Source organism: Talpa europaea (assembly GCF_964194135.1).
Source record: "Talpa europaea genome assembly, chromosome: 3".
NCBI lineage: Eukaryota > Metazoa > Chordata > Mammalia > Eulipotyphla > Talpidae > Talpa > Talpa europaea.
Window position 1 is genome coordinate 104,120,435 of NC_140069.1, and position 19,057 is coordinate 104,139,491.

General features: G+C 40.9%; 1 protein-coding gene across 3 annotated transcripts in view; it reads right to left on the minus strand.

Annotated features, from left to right (window-relative positions):
• PDE1C (phosphodiesterase 1C) overlaps positions 1 to 19,057 on the minus strand; it is a gene marked incomplete at both ends in the record, with an annotated part of 491,455 nt that overhangs the window by 295,278 nt on the left and 177,120 nt on the right. For all 3 annotated transcript variants that reach the window (XM_084229771.1, XM_084229773.1, XM_084229772.1), the window contains one exon: positions 15,806 to 15,977. In XM_084229771.1, coding sequence (XP_084085897.1) covers positions 15,806 to 15,977 — 172 coding nt within the window. The remainder of the gene's footprint in view (positions 1 to 15,805; positions 15,978 to 19,057) is intronic.

Below are 19,057 nucleotides of genomic sequence, written 5' to 3' on the forward strand. Positions count from 1 at the left end.
AGAAGTTTTAAGGGTCATTGCAAAGTAAAGAAGGGATTTTCCCTTTTATTTTATTGTATCTTTCTATACTATTTGAATTTTTTTACAGCATGCATTAATTCTGCTTAATTTTAACTGTTTAAATACCATGACAACTCCTGGTGATTCTGGTCCTAGAAAACTGGCACAGTGCCAAGCATGGATATTCTGGAAAAGTTCCCAAAGTAATTTGGTTGCTTATCCCAGGAGGTTCTCAGTGGGGTTGCTATTTGGGGCAAAACAATTCCTCTTTGTGTTGGACTGCCCTCTGCACCATTAGGATGTTAAACTCTTCCTCCACGCCCAGGCATTGTGACAACCGCAATTCCCATAAGGATTTTCTGTCACCCTCTCTGGGATCAGAATAACACTGCAGGATATCTATGCAGAGTGTGGGCACCAGAAGACTTTGAACACCTCAGACTTCTTGATAAGACAGAGTTCAAGTCAATGGGATTCTTTAAAATCATTATACTTCTGATAACAGGTCCCAAACTCTTTGACAACTATGCACTGGCAAAAGCTGCTTCCTCTCACTGGAATTTGCTGTCCCCCTCCCCCCTCACCAAGTCAAACTTTGAAAATAATCATAAATCTTTCCTTCAAGCCTCCATCAAATGACATTGTCCCAAGAATCCTTGCTAACCTCCTTACCAGTGCAATGATTCCCTCCTCCCCCATACCAAAATTCCCAAAGCATTCTGTGCCTCTGTGCAGTCTGCAGAGTTCTCATGCTCTGAATCATACATCCTTATCAGCCTTGCTGACAGAAACAAAATATAAGTCACATAGTTAATCTCCCAGTAACCACATCTGAAAGTGAAAAGAAATAGGTGAATGAGTAATATATCTTACTTAACTTATATAACATATATATCCAAAATATTTTAACATGTAATCAATATTAAAATTATTAATTATTGTTTTTTGTATATTTTAAGTATTAGAAATCAGTGTGCAATTTGCTCTTATAACACCTCTCGATGTGAAATCTAAATTTTCATTACAAATACTTGATTGTATTTAGATTTCATAAAAAGCACAGCTGAAAATGTAGAGTCACATACTCCAGTTCTTCCAGATGTAACTCTTAAGGGAAAAAAAAAAAAAGGAGTTTTCCAATAACTGAATTGGTATCAGTTTTTAAGCTTTTATTTAATTTACTAAAACTAAATAAAATTTAAAATTCAGCTCTTCACTGGCACTAGCCACATTGGAGTAAGTGGCCAGTGCACTTCTGACCATGATGTTCTTCTGGGTAGTTCCACAATTCTGTCTGGGCTATGAGAATCAATGCCAAGTAAATTATCCTAAATGTACAAAAATCTATTTACACAAAGGTATCCAAGCCAGCACTGCTTTTATTACATTTGCAAGAAGTCTGGAAAAACTTCAACAACCAAATATCAAAAAATGGTTTACTAAATTACCCTGTAGTCACTGACATTTAAAATTCATGAAAGGTTAAACAAGGGGAAATGCTAAGTTAGCTATAATGTTAAATTTTAGGACATGATATTGTGTGATTAAAGAGAAACATATTCATAGAGGAAATGAATCAACTTTTAACAATTTGAAACAGAAGAACCATGGGTGATAGCTCCCTTTTCTCTTTGCTATGAGCACATATCGCTCTTATAATAGAAACATATTTCAAAAAAATCTTCTTTCAAAAAAGCAAATAGGCAAATTCAAATAGCTTTCCACCTGTCCTCCTCTGAGTGTGAATAATGAAACTCAAGGAAAAGGTTTCTCTTACTTTTGGTCTGGAAAATGGGCATCCAGTCATATCAAAGAGATAATCCTTTTCTCTGAGTTGTTGATCTAAACTACTGGGGGGTCAAGAACTATAGTCACCCTTTGAAAGGAGGTGCTAACTGCTCCACCAACAGTCCAACTCAATGTCCAAGGTCACACAAGTCTGTAGAACTGAGACCAAGCAACAGCTACCACTCAACTGTCACAGCAGCGCTGCTTATGCTCCCAAGGCACTCTGGCTGCCTTCCAGCGGACTCCTTCACACCGGCCCCTATTCCTGTGGGCTGCCTTACAGGCTTGGAGAATCGCCACCCAGCTCTGGGAAATGTTGCTCACACTATACTAAGTGAGTCAGTCACATAAAGTCCTCAGTGATAAAGAACCTGGAATAAGAAACGTCCTGTAGCAAGCCAGGGGAAGGCAAAGACAACTCCCAAATCCTCCCAGGCACCCATCTGGCCTTGACTTTGAAGTAGAACTGTCTTTCTTCTGAGATCAGTAGGATTCCCCAAGAAAAACAGAAGGATCCCTGCCAAGAAGACAAAAATCTCATACCTTACTAATGGGCATTCAGATGACCAGGGGGTACTGTTCAAACTCCAATGAGGGTGAAGCATAGTTCAGTGAGTCATCACTTGAGTTTTGGAGCCAGACTGTAGGGACTCAAAACCCAGGCCCCACCACTGGAGAGCTAAGTGATCTTGGACAAGTCATTTAACTTTATCTCAGGATTCCCATTTATAAAATGAGGATCATAGTAGTTCCTACATCAAAAGATTATTGCAAGGATTCAATGATGTTTGTAAAGGATTCAATGATGTATGCATTCAATAATGTATGTAAAGCAGTTAGAATAAAGTCAGGCCCACAGCAAGAACCATGAAAGAGTTAGGGCCTCATTTACTTGAAAATATTAGTTGAATGCCTCCTAATAACAGTGGACAAACATGGGCCAAAGCCTGTGCTAAGCTTTACCTACTTGGCTATTTTTAATTCTCACAACAGCCATGAAGTAAAACTGAGAGTTTATTTTCTGTATCTGCAGAAACTAATGTTGGAAGAGGTTAAGCATCTTGCCTGGGTCACATAGGACAGAGTCCCCATTCAAACAAGTCCCCATTCAGGTCTCTCCAGATCCTGAAACAAAGTATCTTCCCAGGAAAACCCAGATTTAGATTAAATATATTTAGGAGAACTAAGTAGGGACTTGTGAAGGTATACTTACTCTGTTAAGTGTTTTCCCTTTGATGTGGGGCTCTGTCCTTTTCTGTGTGTGTCATTCACATAGTTTCCTCTTCTTTCTCCTTATCATTTCTCAGGATATATGGGGTCCAACAAAACAGTCCCAGGGCCTGGGTGAATTGAGGACACCAAGGCAATAGGGAAGATTGCTGGTCATCTATCTGAGGACTGGACAGATGCCCCGTCCACCCTCTGGCTCCTCTGCCTGTCCTACGTCCACTGCCCAGCTACCACCATCATCATCACGATCTGCTGATAATAACAAAATTGATTGTGATAAAATTAGCAATACCGCACCTAGTTTCGCCCAGTATCAGACCATTTCCTCAGCACTTTCTCATGAAATTATCTCCTCGTACCTCACAACAGTTTGAATGGGGAGAAAAGGAAAATACTTATCCCTGTTGTAAAGCTAGTAAACAGAGGCATCCAGCGGTTAGAATTTGCCTGATCTATGATGACAGAAGGGTCCAAGCAACAGACATCTATTTAACACTCTTTCCAAAGCACTGAAGGTTCTGAACCTCTTCAAAGCCACAAACCCTCAGCAGAATCTGCTGCAAGTTTCAGATTCCCTGAAAATTATATATATAAAACCCAAGCCCTCAGTCACCCATGAGTGCCTGACCCCAGGTTAAGAACTACCCTAAACTCAGTGTCTGCCCACATGAATCTGAGGGAGGAAAACTGGAAGTCGTGAGCCATAGAGAGGTGTAGAGGCTTTGGTGAGAACAGATTTTTCAAGAAAATTGTGATATTATTTTGCTTCAGTCAATGTTGAACAGAGAAGTGAGGGTTTTTGCCTGGATGAACTTTAAAGAATACTTGGGAACTGTAAGCTTCAGATTCCCTTTCTTTCAGCCATGTCCTGTCTCACCACATGCCCTCAGCAGGTTCCCCCTCCGCGCTGCAGACCTGGTTTGGTGGTGTTTCGCCAGATGACTGCTGCTATTCAATGATGAATGAAGAGATCAGAATGGAACGTGCTGAGATCATGTGGAATGAAAAGCACTACTATAAATGTGAATTATTACCCTATAAATATGATTCATTACTCACAGAGAGGAAGACATATAAAATATTAAAGACCAAAGTTAAGCAGCTCCATTTTTCGCTCCTTACTTTTTTCTAATGTTGCAAATTAGCTCGTATGATACCTAAAAGGAAGTTAATTTAACAATATGTCTAAGCAGGAAATGTAAAAAGTTTTCAAGAAACTCACCTCCAAAAATGATTCATGTATTTACTTTCATTTTTTAAAGTAACCATAATGTACAAAACTCTAAAATCAGATTTTATACCTACCCACAATCAACAGTTAATTTCCTAGGCAATAAATCCTTCTTCAAAACAAATATTCTTTGTTAATCACAATAGTGTTTTTTTAGGAGTCACATGGACAAAGTAAAAAAACAAAAACAGCTATATGTAAGTGGGAACCACCCCACCCACACAAACAGAAGGATAAAGATCTTGGTAGCAAGTACTAAGCTGGTTCATGGGCACCATGCCTGGTTAGACCAAACGCAGAATACCAAGTGTTTGAAGCAGGGAAAGATTTTATTGATTGAAAAATGGCAACATCCGTGTGATGGAAGCCTGAGCTCAAATCCATCCCCACCTCACCCCCACTGAGGAAGTTTCACGGCTTCTAGGAGTGGGCATGTGCCAGAGTTGTGGGAAGAATTTAACTATTTTAAGAAAGCACATAAATGAGCCAGGGTCTAAGTAAGCCAGCATGTTAGGTGGCTCAAGTCTCCAGCTTAGCAATGTTACCCTGCTGATAGCTGCAACCTGGGCTCCTGCGCTATCATCTTGGGCCCAGCTTCCTCATGCTGGAAAAACTTTACTTCTCACGTGGGCTCGTTAGAGAGTGCTGCTCCTTCATTTACATCAGGGTGCACAACGCTCACCCCATGACATAGGTGCTGCCCTTACCAACTGTTGTCGTGCAGTGCTACAATTCCTTCTGCTCCATACCTGTTTGATGCCCAGGACAAATTCCCGACATGCATACGTGAAATAGACTGTCTCTTGCATCCCTGCACAAGCCCTCACTCTGTGACTTCATGTTGGTTACTTGAAATCGACCAAGGTAGAAATTGTGACACCACAGAAGTTAACAAATGCCATCAATAGTTGAATCGATAAACAGTGGTTGAATGGATAAACAAATCATAGCATCCGCATGATACACAACAAAAAAATATCTACTGATACAGGCAACAAAACAGATGACTCTTAAAATAGTTATTCTAAGTGAAAGACATCAGATAAAAAATAGGTACACGCAAATACATATATATATACATACACACTGTGTATGTGTATGATTCTATTTCCATAAAAATCTAGAAAATGCAAACTAATCTATATAATCTATACTGACAATAAAGCACATCAGTGGTCACCGAAGAATGGACTGAGGATGGTATGGAGGGGCTGGGAGAAGGGGTTACATAAAGGCACAAGGACTATGGTGATGGTGTCAGAGATCAAACATATCCATTTGACTATGTTCATTGTTTCTATGTGAATTATATCTTAATACAGTTGCTTGTAAAAACACTCTTCTCTGGATGCAGTATAGATACACAACAGAATACTACTCAGAGATCAATAAAAATAAACTCACGCCATTTGCAGAAACATGGATGGAGCTAGAAGGGATTATGCTAAGCAAAACAGGTCAGAAGGAAAAAGATAAAAATTGAATGGTTTCACTTATATGTGGAATATAGAGAAACCTAATAAGGGACCAGGAAAAAGACAAAACTTGCAAGGTGACCAAGATCTGAGACACACAGAGGGGTATAGGAGGGAAAGAGATCAAAATAGGGGAAGAAGGGGTATAAGGGGTGGTGGAGAGCTACAAGGACTACACCTAAGGGGAGAAATCAAACACTGTCCCCAAATTAATAACAATGTAAGAAAATAAATAAAAATAACAAAAGGTATGAACAATGTGGAAAAAACACTCTTCTCTGCTCATTTCTATGCTAACATTTGTTTTTAATACTAATTAAAGTAACCACTATTTTTAAATAAATAAAACAATGGCTTATGTACCATTCAGTAATTATTGATTTCCTATATTCCACTAAGCCCCAATTTCCTTGAGGGCAAGAACATTCCTGAGACCTGGCCTGGGTATTTACTTTCTTCCCACCCTTGCCCCCAACTCCTCACCCAGAAGCAATTTATGGTTCCATCCTCTGTGCTCTGTGCCCCACAGAATGGAGTGAGGTAGAAAGTACAAAAGTTTTGAGGGTCAAAATGATGCAGGTTTAACTCTTAATTCAGCTACTTCTCAGCTGTGTGCCTTGGGCAAGTCACTTAATTTTTCTGAAACTTGCTTTGTCAGCAGATAAAAGAGAGTGGTATTGACACTTTGCAGGCAGACAAAAAGTGACTGTGTTATTTCCACGAGTAGTAAGTATATCAGCAAAAGACAGGAAGCAAAGGAGATTCTTGAAAATACAATAATGAATTCGAAGTTGTGAGAAATGAGCACTATACGGGACTCAGTGCCCACTGAAATTTCTGTGAGAAGCCCCACTGAAAGGGGCTACACAGGCCTCCTCTGGTGATGTGGTTTATTAAAATTCAAGATGCCCTTTGAACCAGTGTTTCTACATCAAATTATCTACCCTTAGGCTGCAGCTTAAAATACAGCAATAAAATACAGCAATATCTAGATGCATGAGAATTTTTATCAAAGTGTTCTTGAAAAGAGTGAAAAACTGGGAACAACTTAACTGTTCAACATACACTCTCTCTTTCTCTCTCTCTCTCTCTCTCTCTCTCTCTCTCTCTCTCTCTCTCTCTCACTCACACACACACACACACACACACACACACACTGTATGGCAACTTGGGAAAATGTTTAAGATAAAATGTTCAGTGAAGAAAGGAGGATACAGAATTGTATCTTCACTATAATTACAACTATGAAAGTAAGGCACAGCTATGAATTCTTCAGAAAAGATAGCAGGGACTCTATCAAGTTCTATCAAGTGCTCGCAAGATAAGTATACTATTTTGATGACAAATTTCATTTTGAAAAAGATAGAGAAAGGAGAACTGGTGACTAAGAAACTAAGTCAATGTCTCAAAGTCAATTTATCTAGAAGGTGGTGAAAACATGTCAGTCACTGAAAACAGAAAGTAAAAATCGTGCCTAGTGGGCTTTTGAAAACTTCAACATATCACATTCCCAAATGAAAGCATTCAATTTGCCTGCATTCCATTGAATTGGCTTTAGAAGAAAGACTACATAAGGGACATTTGGTGACACTTCAGTTGTCTAAAATGGCATGGACATATGGCATCTCGCAGGGTGGGGGCAAAGAGCTCATTCTGTGATCATTCCAAAATTCTGGATACCCTTTCCAGATAAATACTATAAAAAGAAGGGAGTAAAGTCTATATTTGGTAATTGTGGTCAACAATGTCGTAAGTAGTCATCTGAAAAAATGGTCCTGAGGACAAAGTAACATGGGCATGGGAGAGTGGAGGAGGAAAAAATCACCAAGACAGGGCTGTGATACTGGAATGGCCCCCAATGTGGTGTCTGCTGCCCTGAGTGTAACCAGAAAAGCTTTGAAAACACACAGCTGCTTGGGCCCACCACAGGGATGCTGGTATCATCTCTCATGAGTTGCTGGATTAGAAGGTAAGTAATAAATCTGAAGAGACCACTAAATGAAGTAAAAATAAGGTTTTCTAGAAGAAGATGAGATTACAACAAGAACGGTTTCACATGTGGTTGTTAACAATGATGCTGATGTTCATTGTGTCATAAAAGGGAAGTAATTTTAGAATTTATTTGGTCTTAAATGAATCTCAATATCTATCTATCTTTTTCTCTTTCCCTCTCTTTCTCTCTCTCTCTCTCTCTCTCTCACTCACACACACACACACACACACACACACACACACACTCCTCAAAAATGTAAGCTTGAGCCAAACAATAGAATTCCTGGTGATATTTAATCATTTTAAAGTACAATTAATAGGAATTAGGGATTATGCTAAATTTTTTTAGTTTTTTGTTGAAATGATAATAGACATACCAAAGGTTGCAAAAATAGTAGTTTGGAACAAAAATGTCTACAGAGTGAAACACAGGGTCATATCATCATAACATGATCAGGTGCCTGCAGAGGACATGGCCCAACCACCAATCAAGGGGTATCCAGGTTTGCATTATCACAGAGCTCAATTATAAAGGGTTTGGCTTCCTATCTTATTTAGAGTAACTTAATTTTACTGCAAAAACAAATGTGGCAAAGTCATTCATCACTGAAAGTTTATAAAGGATAACATATGGTGCTTTTGAGATATTTCCAAGTATAGGGTCCCATACCAGTAGGCCAATCTGTTTCTTTACTTCATCTACCATTAAGATAGTCCAAGGCCTGGCACTGGGGAGGAGGAGGATAGGATACAGAGTAGATAACCAGGTCTAGCTTTTATGACTTGGGAGATTACAGAGAGCACGAAAATCAAATCAAGGCAAGAGAAGCTGTAAGGAGACCTTCTCTCTGGAGGGACATATGTCCACAAACCAGAGGGTCCACATGAAGGAAGAATCAGTGGTAAGTGGAGTTAAGACAGAGGGAGGCTGGGTGTTCACTTTTCCAAGTTGTCCTTCAGTTCTCTGTAGTTTGAACAGGCCATAGATATTTCCACAAGTTCTTGAGGCCAAAGCTCAGAAATTACTCAGGCTGTGACTAGGGATTCAATCAGTGAGATTGACATGGGAACAAAGAAGTTAAGGGTTCAAGGCTGAAGCACCTGACCCAGAACCTTGTGAGAATCACCAGATCTCAGGAGGTCAAAAGCATGACAGAGGGGCACAGATGTGGGGGAAGTAAAGAGGCCTTCCTTCTTTCAGAAAAGAACTTCAGGGATTCCCTGCATACTTCAAGAATCTCTGTGGCTAGGGCAGAAGTTCCTGCTGCAAATTGGGAAGCCTGGGAGGTTGAGCCAGGCCGCACACTGGCATGGAGATTCAGGTGAAAACCAGTCCCTCCTGTCCCACCTAACTGTACTGAAGCTCCCTGCTCCTCCCTGTGGGGTTATTCTAGGATGAAGAGCTTCCACTTTGTAAAATGTGCTGCTTGGAGATACTCTGATTTAGGCAACCCTGAGCGGGTGAAGATGGCCCGGATGAGCTCCATTCCTGTGGATGGAAACCTGGATTCCTCAATAGTCTCGTGAGAATGTGTCTGGTTTGAAGAAGGATGTTAATGCTTCCCTCTTAAAAGGAAATCAACCCTGGAGACAGGTCTACTAACTTGTACCTAAGTGTGTCTATAAGGGAGCTACCTGTTCAGCATCCAACATTTATTAGCATTTCCCCTGGACAATGGAAACAGTCATATTTGGGGTACAATTAAATATTCTCCTTTTTATGTGCAATTTCTTTAGTTAACCCAATGCTTCAGCAAACTCCTTTTGATGCTCTTAAAAGACGATGAAGAAAACTGTGGCCTCCCACATGCTACCCCACCACTAGAGAGTGTGGTGAAGACGTAAAAGATAAAAATCAAAAAGAGATGGCCAAGCATGCCATGACAAGATTGACCATGCAAAAAAAAAAAAAATCATCTGGGATGAATATCTGTAAGAAAACATGGACAAGGAGCCAGGGAAGAAGGAAAAGTTGGGTGAAGTTCTGACTCCCTGTGGAAGAGACAAGAAAGGAAGGTTAGGTGGAAGCATCTCGGAGCACAGTGCGGAGTTAAAGAAAATTTAGCAAAGCTATCAGGGAGTCCTGGAACCAATGTCCCAGTCAGAGGAGTCCACATCCATGAGAAATGGCTGGCCTTAGGATCCCTAATGCTCACAGTCTTGGAGACTCTAAGGAAACAGAGCCTCAAATGCAACAGGGAAAATTTCCTCAAAGAGGTGATGCCCCAGGGTCAAGTACTCCTTGTGGTCAGAGATATGAGAAGTACACTCACAGGACCACCAGAGAGTCAGATTTCTGCTTTTTCATAGTACCAGTTGAAGGATGTGGAAGAATGGAAGAGGAATGATATCTACATGATAAACCTTTGTCAATTTCCAATAGTGAAAAAAAAAAACAACCCTGTCTATCAAAACTTACAAAAAGAAGCCTAAATATTTCCCTTTTGGGAAGCCAACATTGCAATGCAAACTCCTCTGAACTTTAAGAGAAACTCAGAATTCATTTGTTCATGTCTCCCCTCAGCAAACTTAAAATTGTACTAAATCTGGATTAGCAGAAGACTAGAGGAAGCAATTGTCAACTCTGGGAAGGCAGAAGTCAGTCAGGGAAGTAGGTAGCTCCGAAGTTCCCAGCAGGTGACCAACATATGGTAATAAAGAAAGTTGTGTGACCTGACTTTCCATGAGCTAATTGGGAATTTTAACCCATGACTCATCCTGGGGTGGGGTCTGAAGCTGCAGGGGACACCACCCTCCACCAAGCCATATCATCAGCCAGATTGCACATTTCCTGAAAGTAATCAAGTCAAAAACTGGCTTCTTGGCAACAGCCCCTGGTGGAAAAGTGACTGCCAAAAGTCAAAATAAGGATGAGTTCAACGATTTCATTCTGCATGGAAAACACAATCCATTAAATGGGATCTGACAAGGGCTTTATCTCATCCATCACCGAGGGTGTTGGCTCAATGCAATTCTGCTCCCTGGAACAAATGCTTAGCAAGCTATGTATAGAATCTGGAAAGGTTTTGCCAAAGCCCAAATAAATCCATTCTATGTAGAAAGAGAAGCCATCAAGCCCCCAGTTTTTCCCCAGGGAGTGGGCATGCTATTCTTCCAAATGCAAAGTTATCAAAACCTGGCAACTCAACTTCTGTTAGGAGTCACACAAGTAAAGTAAGTGTGACTGTAACTGGCAAGATAGCCAATGCACTGGGCGGCTTCAGAATTTCCACTGCTGCCCAAGGAGGACAGGTCAGTGGCCACTCTTGCTCACAAAACACCCATATAACTGGCCTGAGGTTCACCGCATGACCCAGAGATAGTAGAGGGGGTCAAGGTGGGGAGGCTCAGTCACCCCTAAATAAGGTTTTGAAAACAGAAAGAAGGAATTAGGGGCTGTCACACTGATTAGACCACTTCAGTCTAGCAACAGCCCCTGAAAACTGAATTTTTTTTATTGTTTCCAATTTATAAAACGAAGAAACTAAGAATCAAAACCATGACTCAAATCACATAGTTTAGAAGAAGATTTGCAAACTTCTATCTATGGATTCCCAAACTCATGCCTCACTTTTCAGAGGTAGTCCTTGTACCATCACATCACTTGGAGCTTGTTAGATGAATATTCACAAGCTGCACCCCAGACCTACTGAATCCAGATCTACATTTAACAGGATCCCCCAAAGAAGCCATTTAGACATAAATTTGAGAAACATTGCCTTAAAGAACTACTATCCAAAAAGGGGGTGGGGGTGGGGTGGATTAATAACCTAAGTCTGGACTAGTAAAAGGATTTAGTGTAAAGGAACAGGGTCAGTCTCACAGAAGAAGCGGTGAAGTTTATATCCAGAGTGCACATCCAAATTAGTAGAACCAATCACACTATCTTATTTCACCAATGATGAATACAGACACATGAAAGCCAAGGTGATGAGGTGGTAGTAGGAGTTGGGAGAGTGGCTGTACTTTTGGCCAGGTGGTCTGAGTGGAAGTTTCCAGCTCTGCCACTTGATAGATGACTTTGGGAAAGTTGTTTGCTCTCTCAGTCTCAGTTTCCTGACCTGCACAACCGGGAAAATAATACTTCCCTTGCCAGGGTTTGCGGAGGGAATAGGGATAGGGATTGGGGGGAGGTTGGGATTCTATGAACAAATGAATATACACTTTCTGTATGTAGCAGATGCTCGGTAAACCCTGGTGTCCTTGACTTTCAGCACAACCTGGGTTGGGTCCTACCTTTGCAAAAATGCACTCAGAGGCTGGGGAGAGAAAAGGCCATCAATAGCCAGCTCTTTGCTGCTCCCTAGGGCCCTCTAGTGGTAGGTACAGAGATTCTTGTCACTAATCAGACTGGCTGGACTTGTCTGTCTTCTTAAGCCCCAAGTTCAGCTTATTCTCTCTTTAAGAAAAATCTAAACAGCACAATAGGTTCAAAGGGACAGGTCATGAGGAACAAATAAAATAGGTATGTGGGGTGCAGTTCCCAGGAAGCTATACTTTCTGAGTACTGATGCCTTTTTATTTAGTTCTGCTTCTCACTTTCTTCTTTACAAAAGTCTCAGGTTTTGAGTGAGCGGTCAGAGGCCACGGTGTCTGTACTCTGCTGAGCTGTCTGCTCCAAGACAAGTAACATCTACTGCATTGAAAGTGACCAGCAAAGTGAAGGCCCAGAGGAGGAGTCACATATTCAGAACTGTGATGGCATCTGCATACACTTCAACTATCAACTTCAAACCCTTGGGGGGAAAGAGGGCGTGTCTCTCATTTCTGAAAAATGTGTTAAGTCCTCGCTTTCAACTATGCCCTCTGGCATTGCTGCTAATTGACATAAACTGACAGTGTCGGCCCCAGCAGGATCCCAGAGTGTGCACAAGACATACTTAGGGGTGGCACTTTGGTTAGAAGACATACAAGATGCATTTGCAACATAAGCATGCTTTTCATGGGAGTTTATAGACGATATCTGTATCAATTGTGGGATTGCACGGGCTGAAAAAGATTAAGTGGGACCTAAATTCTTCTCAAACATAGGGGACCTACAAGCAATTGTTCTTACTTGTTTGTGTTTGAATTCAATCAGAATTCTAAGTTGTACCTTTCTGGACCAGACAGATTCTTCATGTCTAAAGTGGAAATCATCTTTGGGTTACTGGGAACATGCCTGCCAATGTAAGAATAGCTATTACTGTTGTAACAGAAAGCCTGGGGGAGACTGAAACATACAAACCTTCAAAACCCTTTTCAAAAACACCTACCATTTATAAATTTATGAGCACTTCCTGTCTTTGGGAATAGAGAATAGAATTTACCTTTGGGCATACTGTCCCTATGATTTCAAAAGAACTAATTAAATGAAAATGTTATGCAAATATGAAACAAATATGCACTCTTTTCCAGCAAGTAGCCTGTACGTAATTCCTTCCACATACTTGGAAAGAGTTAGAAAAGATTTCTGGAGAAAGTGAAGTGAAAATCCAACTCTTCCTTTTTAGGATCAATGTTATTAGAACAGGAACAAGAACTGTGGAAGAGCTAACAAAAGCCAAGTTTCAGTAAAGAACAACAGAGCCTGGGGACATCACAAGAAAGAGGAGGTCTGGAAGGCAATGTAAGCATAATTTCACTGAGGTCACTCTATTTCCCTGGAAGTTGCAGGAAGCAGAACAGGATAAGGGCTGACTCTTAACCCATTGTCAATAAACCCCAGCCCCAATCCGTAGAACAATTAGGAAAAGAACCTCAAAAGAAGACTGGAATTGTTGGAAATTTGGCACATCAGGTTTATTGTCATTAAAATTTGGATCTTTGACAATAAAGGCTGATGACCATATTTCATGATCCTGGATCCCAAATGCCCAAGTATGAACCTGGAGGAAAAAAAGAGGCTAACACAGCTACTGCTTATCCTATGCCATTCAGTGGTGACGGTCCTACAGAGGAGTTATGAAGACCCACAATGCCAACTCATGAGTAGGTATCACACGCTCCTCCTCAGCAAACAAGACCTGGCAGATAGTAAAAAAATCACATGTTCTGATCCTCTGTGTGTGGGCATGTGTATACAAGTGTACACACACACACAGAGAGCAGCAGGGTAGCTGACAGGCTCTGAATTTCAGTCAGAGAAAAGAACACAACACCTCAACCTCAGCAGAAGGAAGACTGTACTGCTTGGTGAGACAAGGAGTTATCACAGGACTAAGAACACCGAACATCACTGAATCCCAGAAGATTAAAAAATACCCTTCCTTTTAGACTCCCCAGGGTCACTTACATTAGCACTTGGAATTCTCAGACTTTTTCACTCCTACAGTGAAAATGCATTTCCATATTTTGCTTCTAATAATTTACACACAACATATCTCACGACTAATAGTGACTGCCACAGTTAGGAACAAGTGAATTAGAGAATACTTGTCACCTAATATTGCCATCTTCTTTTGAAGAAAGGATGGGCTCACAATAGCACATAGTTGTATTAAGGAGACCAATAGAATAACCAATGCCAGTGATGTCTAGCTTCAAATGCTGAAGTTCTGACATATTAGAACCCGCTGTGTTCTTCCTACTGCACGATGCATTACAAAGAACTAGAAGGAAGTTCTGACCTTTCAAAACTCACGATTTAATCTCTTTTCTGAACAAAGATATTGACACGCAATACAGCTACCAGATCAGATGGATTTCATGGGCATAATAAATTTCTCTATTAAAGAACAAAGAGAAGGGATGACAGTAATGGATTTGGGCTAGAGAACACGTTCTTTTCATGAGAATAATTCTTTAGCTGTTCAGTGAAGGTGATGAACCTGGTTTGGGGTGGGAAGAGTAGCTGGCGAAGACTGTACATGCATCCTGCCCCAGGATGCGAACACACAGGCCATTCACCTTCCTCTACCCCTCTTCCACCACAGTCACACGCACAGAATCACAGATTTGTATAATGTTCTTCTCTCTACTTGAGTGTGCTTTATTTTTTTTTTTTTAAGAGCACAGTAAAATAACCAAACCCTTGTTAGGAATAAGAAAAGCATTTGCCTTACAATTCTTATCCCACCACTGCATCAGTAACATTTTGTGAAGAAATCTTAACCCCTATCTATCACAGCTTTTCCAAACTCATCTGTAATTCAATCTACATTAAGAACCCTCACATGATGAAATGGCTTTTCCTGTGTGATTACACACATCACCTGAATGCAAATGCGATCACATGTTTCCAATATATTTCATGGACACCGAGAGTTGTCTGAAATGTTTATAAGGGGAGAAAAACAAAGTTTATATAATCCACTGGCCATATGGAAAGTAAAAAAGTCCATAATGGAAAAAAATGAGGAAAATAAAATTAGGGTAAAAGAAAGGAAGAGAGGTCGCACGAAGGCTGGCAAAATCACTACATCATCATTTCTGATACCAGAGCAACCATGTATTTAGAAGTGAGTTTGAAAGATTCAGTATAAAAAAATCATTTTTATACATCACATCCATACCAGGATTGATTTTTATTTACTGTGGGTGAGTAAGGGGCAGAGTTATAGTGAAAGTGGAGTACAATACAAGAGACCTTTGCCGGAAGATATGAGACTAAACGATGAACAAGGACGGAGTAAATGGCCACCAGGAAATCACACATGAAGATGCTCACTTCATTTCAGGAGGCAGCAGCGCTCACATTTTCTTACACTAGAAACCTTCCCCAGCAAGAAATCTAAAGGCAAAGGGCTGAATTAATTCCCACCATGTGCTTCTATTTTGTGCACTTATCTCCATGCGTCATCCTCCTTTGAAGCAAAAGACTCATTAATCCAATTCAAATTGCCAACATCAGTAAAGCCTTTGCCTCAGCATTTAAATGCCAATACCAATTAAATACCAACAGCAACTTAACTACTGATATGATTTACACTGCATTCAGGAATCCAGCCAGAAGTCCAGCTCCCATTAATCCTAACATTCCTTCATCAATTCTAATTTACTCAATGCAAAGAAATAAGGTAATTTGTTGGCCAAACCGATGGTGCATCATGGATTCAAATAACTCCACAAGCAAATAAGAAGGAACAAACTGAGTTGCAAACCACCAAACCTGAAAGATGTCTTCACCAAGGCTTCGGGGCTGTCGAGTTGAGGCAATTCATCAGCTAGGATTTCCTCTGGTGGCCGGGGGTCGTTGACAATTGTGGGTCGGGGTCTCTCCTTGACATTGCCCGTGAGCCCATCGATGAGGGAGTTCCACAGACAGTTCTGTGACTTAGAGCCTGAGTCATAAGAGGGGGGAAGGGGAAAGCATCAGGTGAATTACCAGTGAATTTCAGGTCCTCCTTGACTTATGGAGTCATGAGAATTTTTTTGATTTTTTGCAAAAAAAAAAAAAGAGACTAATTGAATAATCTGACTCATAACTAAATATTAAGGATATATCCTGTTTCATTTCAGTGGTGATCAACCCCAAGCCCTGACAGAACTATAGGCATCTATTTAAATTTTTATCCAGTGACTGAAATTATACAAAGGGCCACCACTCCAGAGAAGAGTAAGGATGTTCAGACACAAGTCTCCCCTATGAACTCAGCTGACCTGAGGGTCCAAGTTAAGACCCACCACCAAACAGCCTGAATTGTTGGCTCTCTTGGCAGTGATGACCAGGAACGCTAAGGTACTTGCCTGGGCACACGCTGCTATGGCGGTCCCCACAAAGATTTACCCAACAGGAGCCAATATTGGGGCAGGATCATATCATATTATGATTGCAAGATACATCTAAGTAAAAATCATCAAGGAATGGGGCCACCCTAGTAGCACAAGGGGTTAAGCGTCAGCACTATTAAGCAATCCACAGCCACTGCAGCATGAGTTCGATCCCCAGCCAGGGAGTGACCCACATGGTGCAGCAGACCTCTCCTGTCTCACCCGCTGCTCCCCTCAGCAGTGTGTTTCAGTAGATCTGCCTGTTCTGCTCCCCACTCCGTCTCTGGTGAATCCTCTCCCCCTCCCCCAACCTCTGGCCTGTACCCCAGTTCTTGCATGCATAAATAAATAAATCTTTTTAAAAAAAAATCATTAGGGAAATTTGAAGAAGATGATTTATGACTCACAGGCCCTGGACAGTACACAGAAAGCTACAGGGTCACACAATGAGGTCACTCGTAGAGGAGTAAGGGAGCACTGGCCTGGGGCTCTGCCTTTCCCTCTTTGTTTGTACATCTAAAACATAAGAGGAGAAATTTGGGCACAGGAAGGGAAAAACAGGGTTACACAGAAGTCAGTTATCTAAATTACTCAGGGTTTTTTGAAAGGGGAACTTCGCGGGTGGGGTGGTCTGCTCTCTTATCTACATGTTTTACTAGTAGTCATTCAAACAGCTGGCAAAATGTTTATTCAAGATGAATCTCTTTGAAGTGGATGCTTCCACAATCAAAAGTTTAATGCCACAACAACAGTAATCATAATTTTAAAAAGCTTAGGAAAATGACACTGTATCCTCCTCTACGAACACTTTCTACATAGAAGATGAGCATTAAAGGCAGACATGATGTAGAAATGTTGTCAGAAACATAGGGTCTAATCAGTCAGGTAATCAAGGTCAACATCAACAGGGATAAGTTATGTTGATTTTATGTACTCTGCATATGATGTGATGAAAATGACACTTTACCACTATGATCTTTCTCCAGACATAGAACCATCGTGTATTAAGCATATTTCTAGCTTCTGTGAATTTGATTCTTTAACATCTGACCTACATGAATATTCCAGGAAAACCTCATTCTGGAGAACCTGATAATTTGCCTCAGTTACCTTGCCTTGGCCTCCTGCCTCCCTGGGTGCCTATCACAAAACCATCCCAAACCAAGTAAATCTCCAGTTACCTCCTTATCAAGCTTTTACACCTCTGGCTGCTACCTACCTGTCCTAATCACCCCAGAACCAGGTACCAGACAGGTAGGACAGCCCCTATGCTCCAGAAGCTGAAATCGTTCAAATTCAAGTCCTAATCCTGCTCACCCTGCCACCCCCATTCCTTTGCATGGAAACCACAATAAAGGCTCTTGCCCATGGTTTTCCCTGTCCTTCTGCCTCAAGCCTAGCGCTTCTCAGGTAATGAAGGTCAACATCAACAGGGATAAGTTACGTTGCTTTTATGTGTGTGACATGTACCCCTTCCTTTGGACTCTGTATTAGCAACTATCAATGGCAATCATCTGATAGGCTGCTCTTGCCACACCTTAATAGGATTAAGAGCTACTAAAACATGCAGTGTAGTCATTGGGAAAACATCAAACAAGACTCAGTTGAGGGACATTCCAAAATCACCAAACTGTATTGTTCAAAACTGCCTGCTTACCAAAAAGTAAGTCTGAGATACAGTCACAGTCAAGAGGAGCCTAAGATGACATGATAACTAAATGTAACGTGGTGTCCTATGGACCCTGAAACCTAAACACTAAAGAACTCTTAATCAAGTACATACCTTAATTAAAATAATATGTCAGTATTTGTTCAATAATTGTAACAAATGGACCATACTTAAAATAGGAAGTATAGTATATTGGTATATGGGAATTCTTTGTACTCGTACTTTGTACTTTGTACTTTTGTACTTTGTACTTTTACTTTTCTGTAATTCCAAAATTGTTCTAAAAATATAAATATGCAAATAAATAAATAATAAAAGAAGCTATTATTACAAAAGAGGGTCTTTGAGCAAATTTTTTTGTTGCCTTGAGGGCAACACCCTATCACATAAAGATACTATCAGGTCACCAGGACATGCACCCATGGAATTTTTAGCCCATCAAAGCAGAGGGAATACCTTTTTCCAATGTACACAAAGCTTGTTCATGAGGCATGAGGGGATGTGCATGGCAGGGTAAAAAGCCGTGCCAGCTAATACACATGCATGTGACAGCGGATAGAGGTAGATCTACACCCCAAGACTCTGCTCTTTAAGCCTATCATATAATCTACCACAGAAGCAAGCACCCTGGTTTATTGTGCCTGAAGGACATCTCTGCCTCTAAGATCAAAAGAACTCCACACACAAAGGGGAGACCTCATGAGGACTCCTGAGCCTTCGCCAAGAACACCTGTGCGTCAGCAAACAATTCTTTTAATGACCATGGCCATGACTAACCCCCTTGGGATTTCCCTCATCCAAGCTGCTGGTGAGTAAGTCAGGAAAAATTACAGCCTATTAGAAGTAGGAAACAGACCCCTCCAACCTCTGAAGTGCAAGTGGTTTGTTGAAAGCCCTACACATATATTTTAATAAGATCTGGTCCTTTTAATGAAGGTCTGGTTTTGTGTTAACAAAGGTCTGTTCTATGCTAACTAAGGT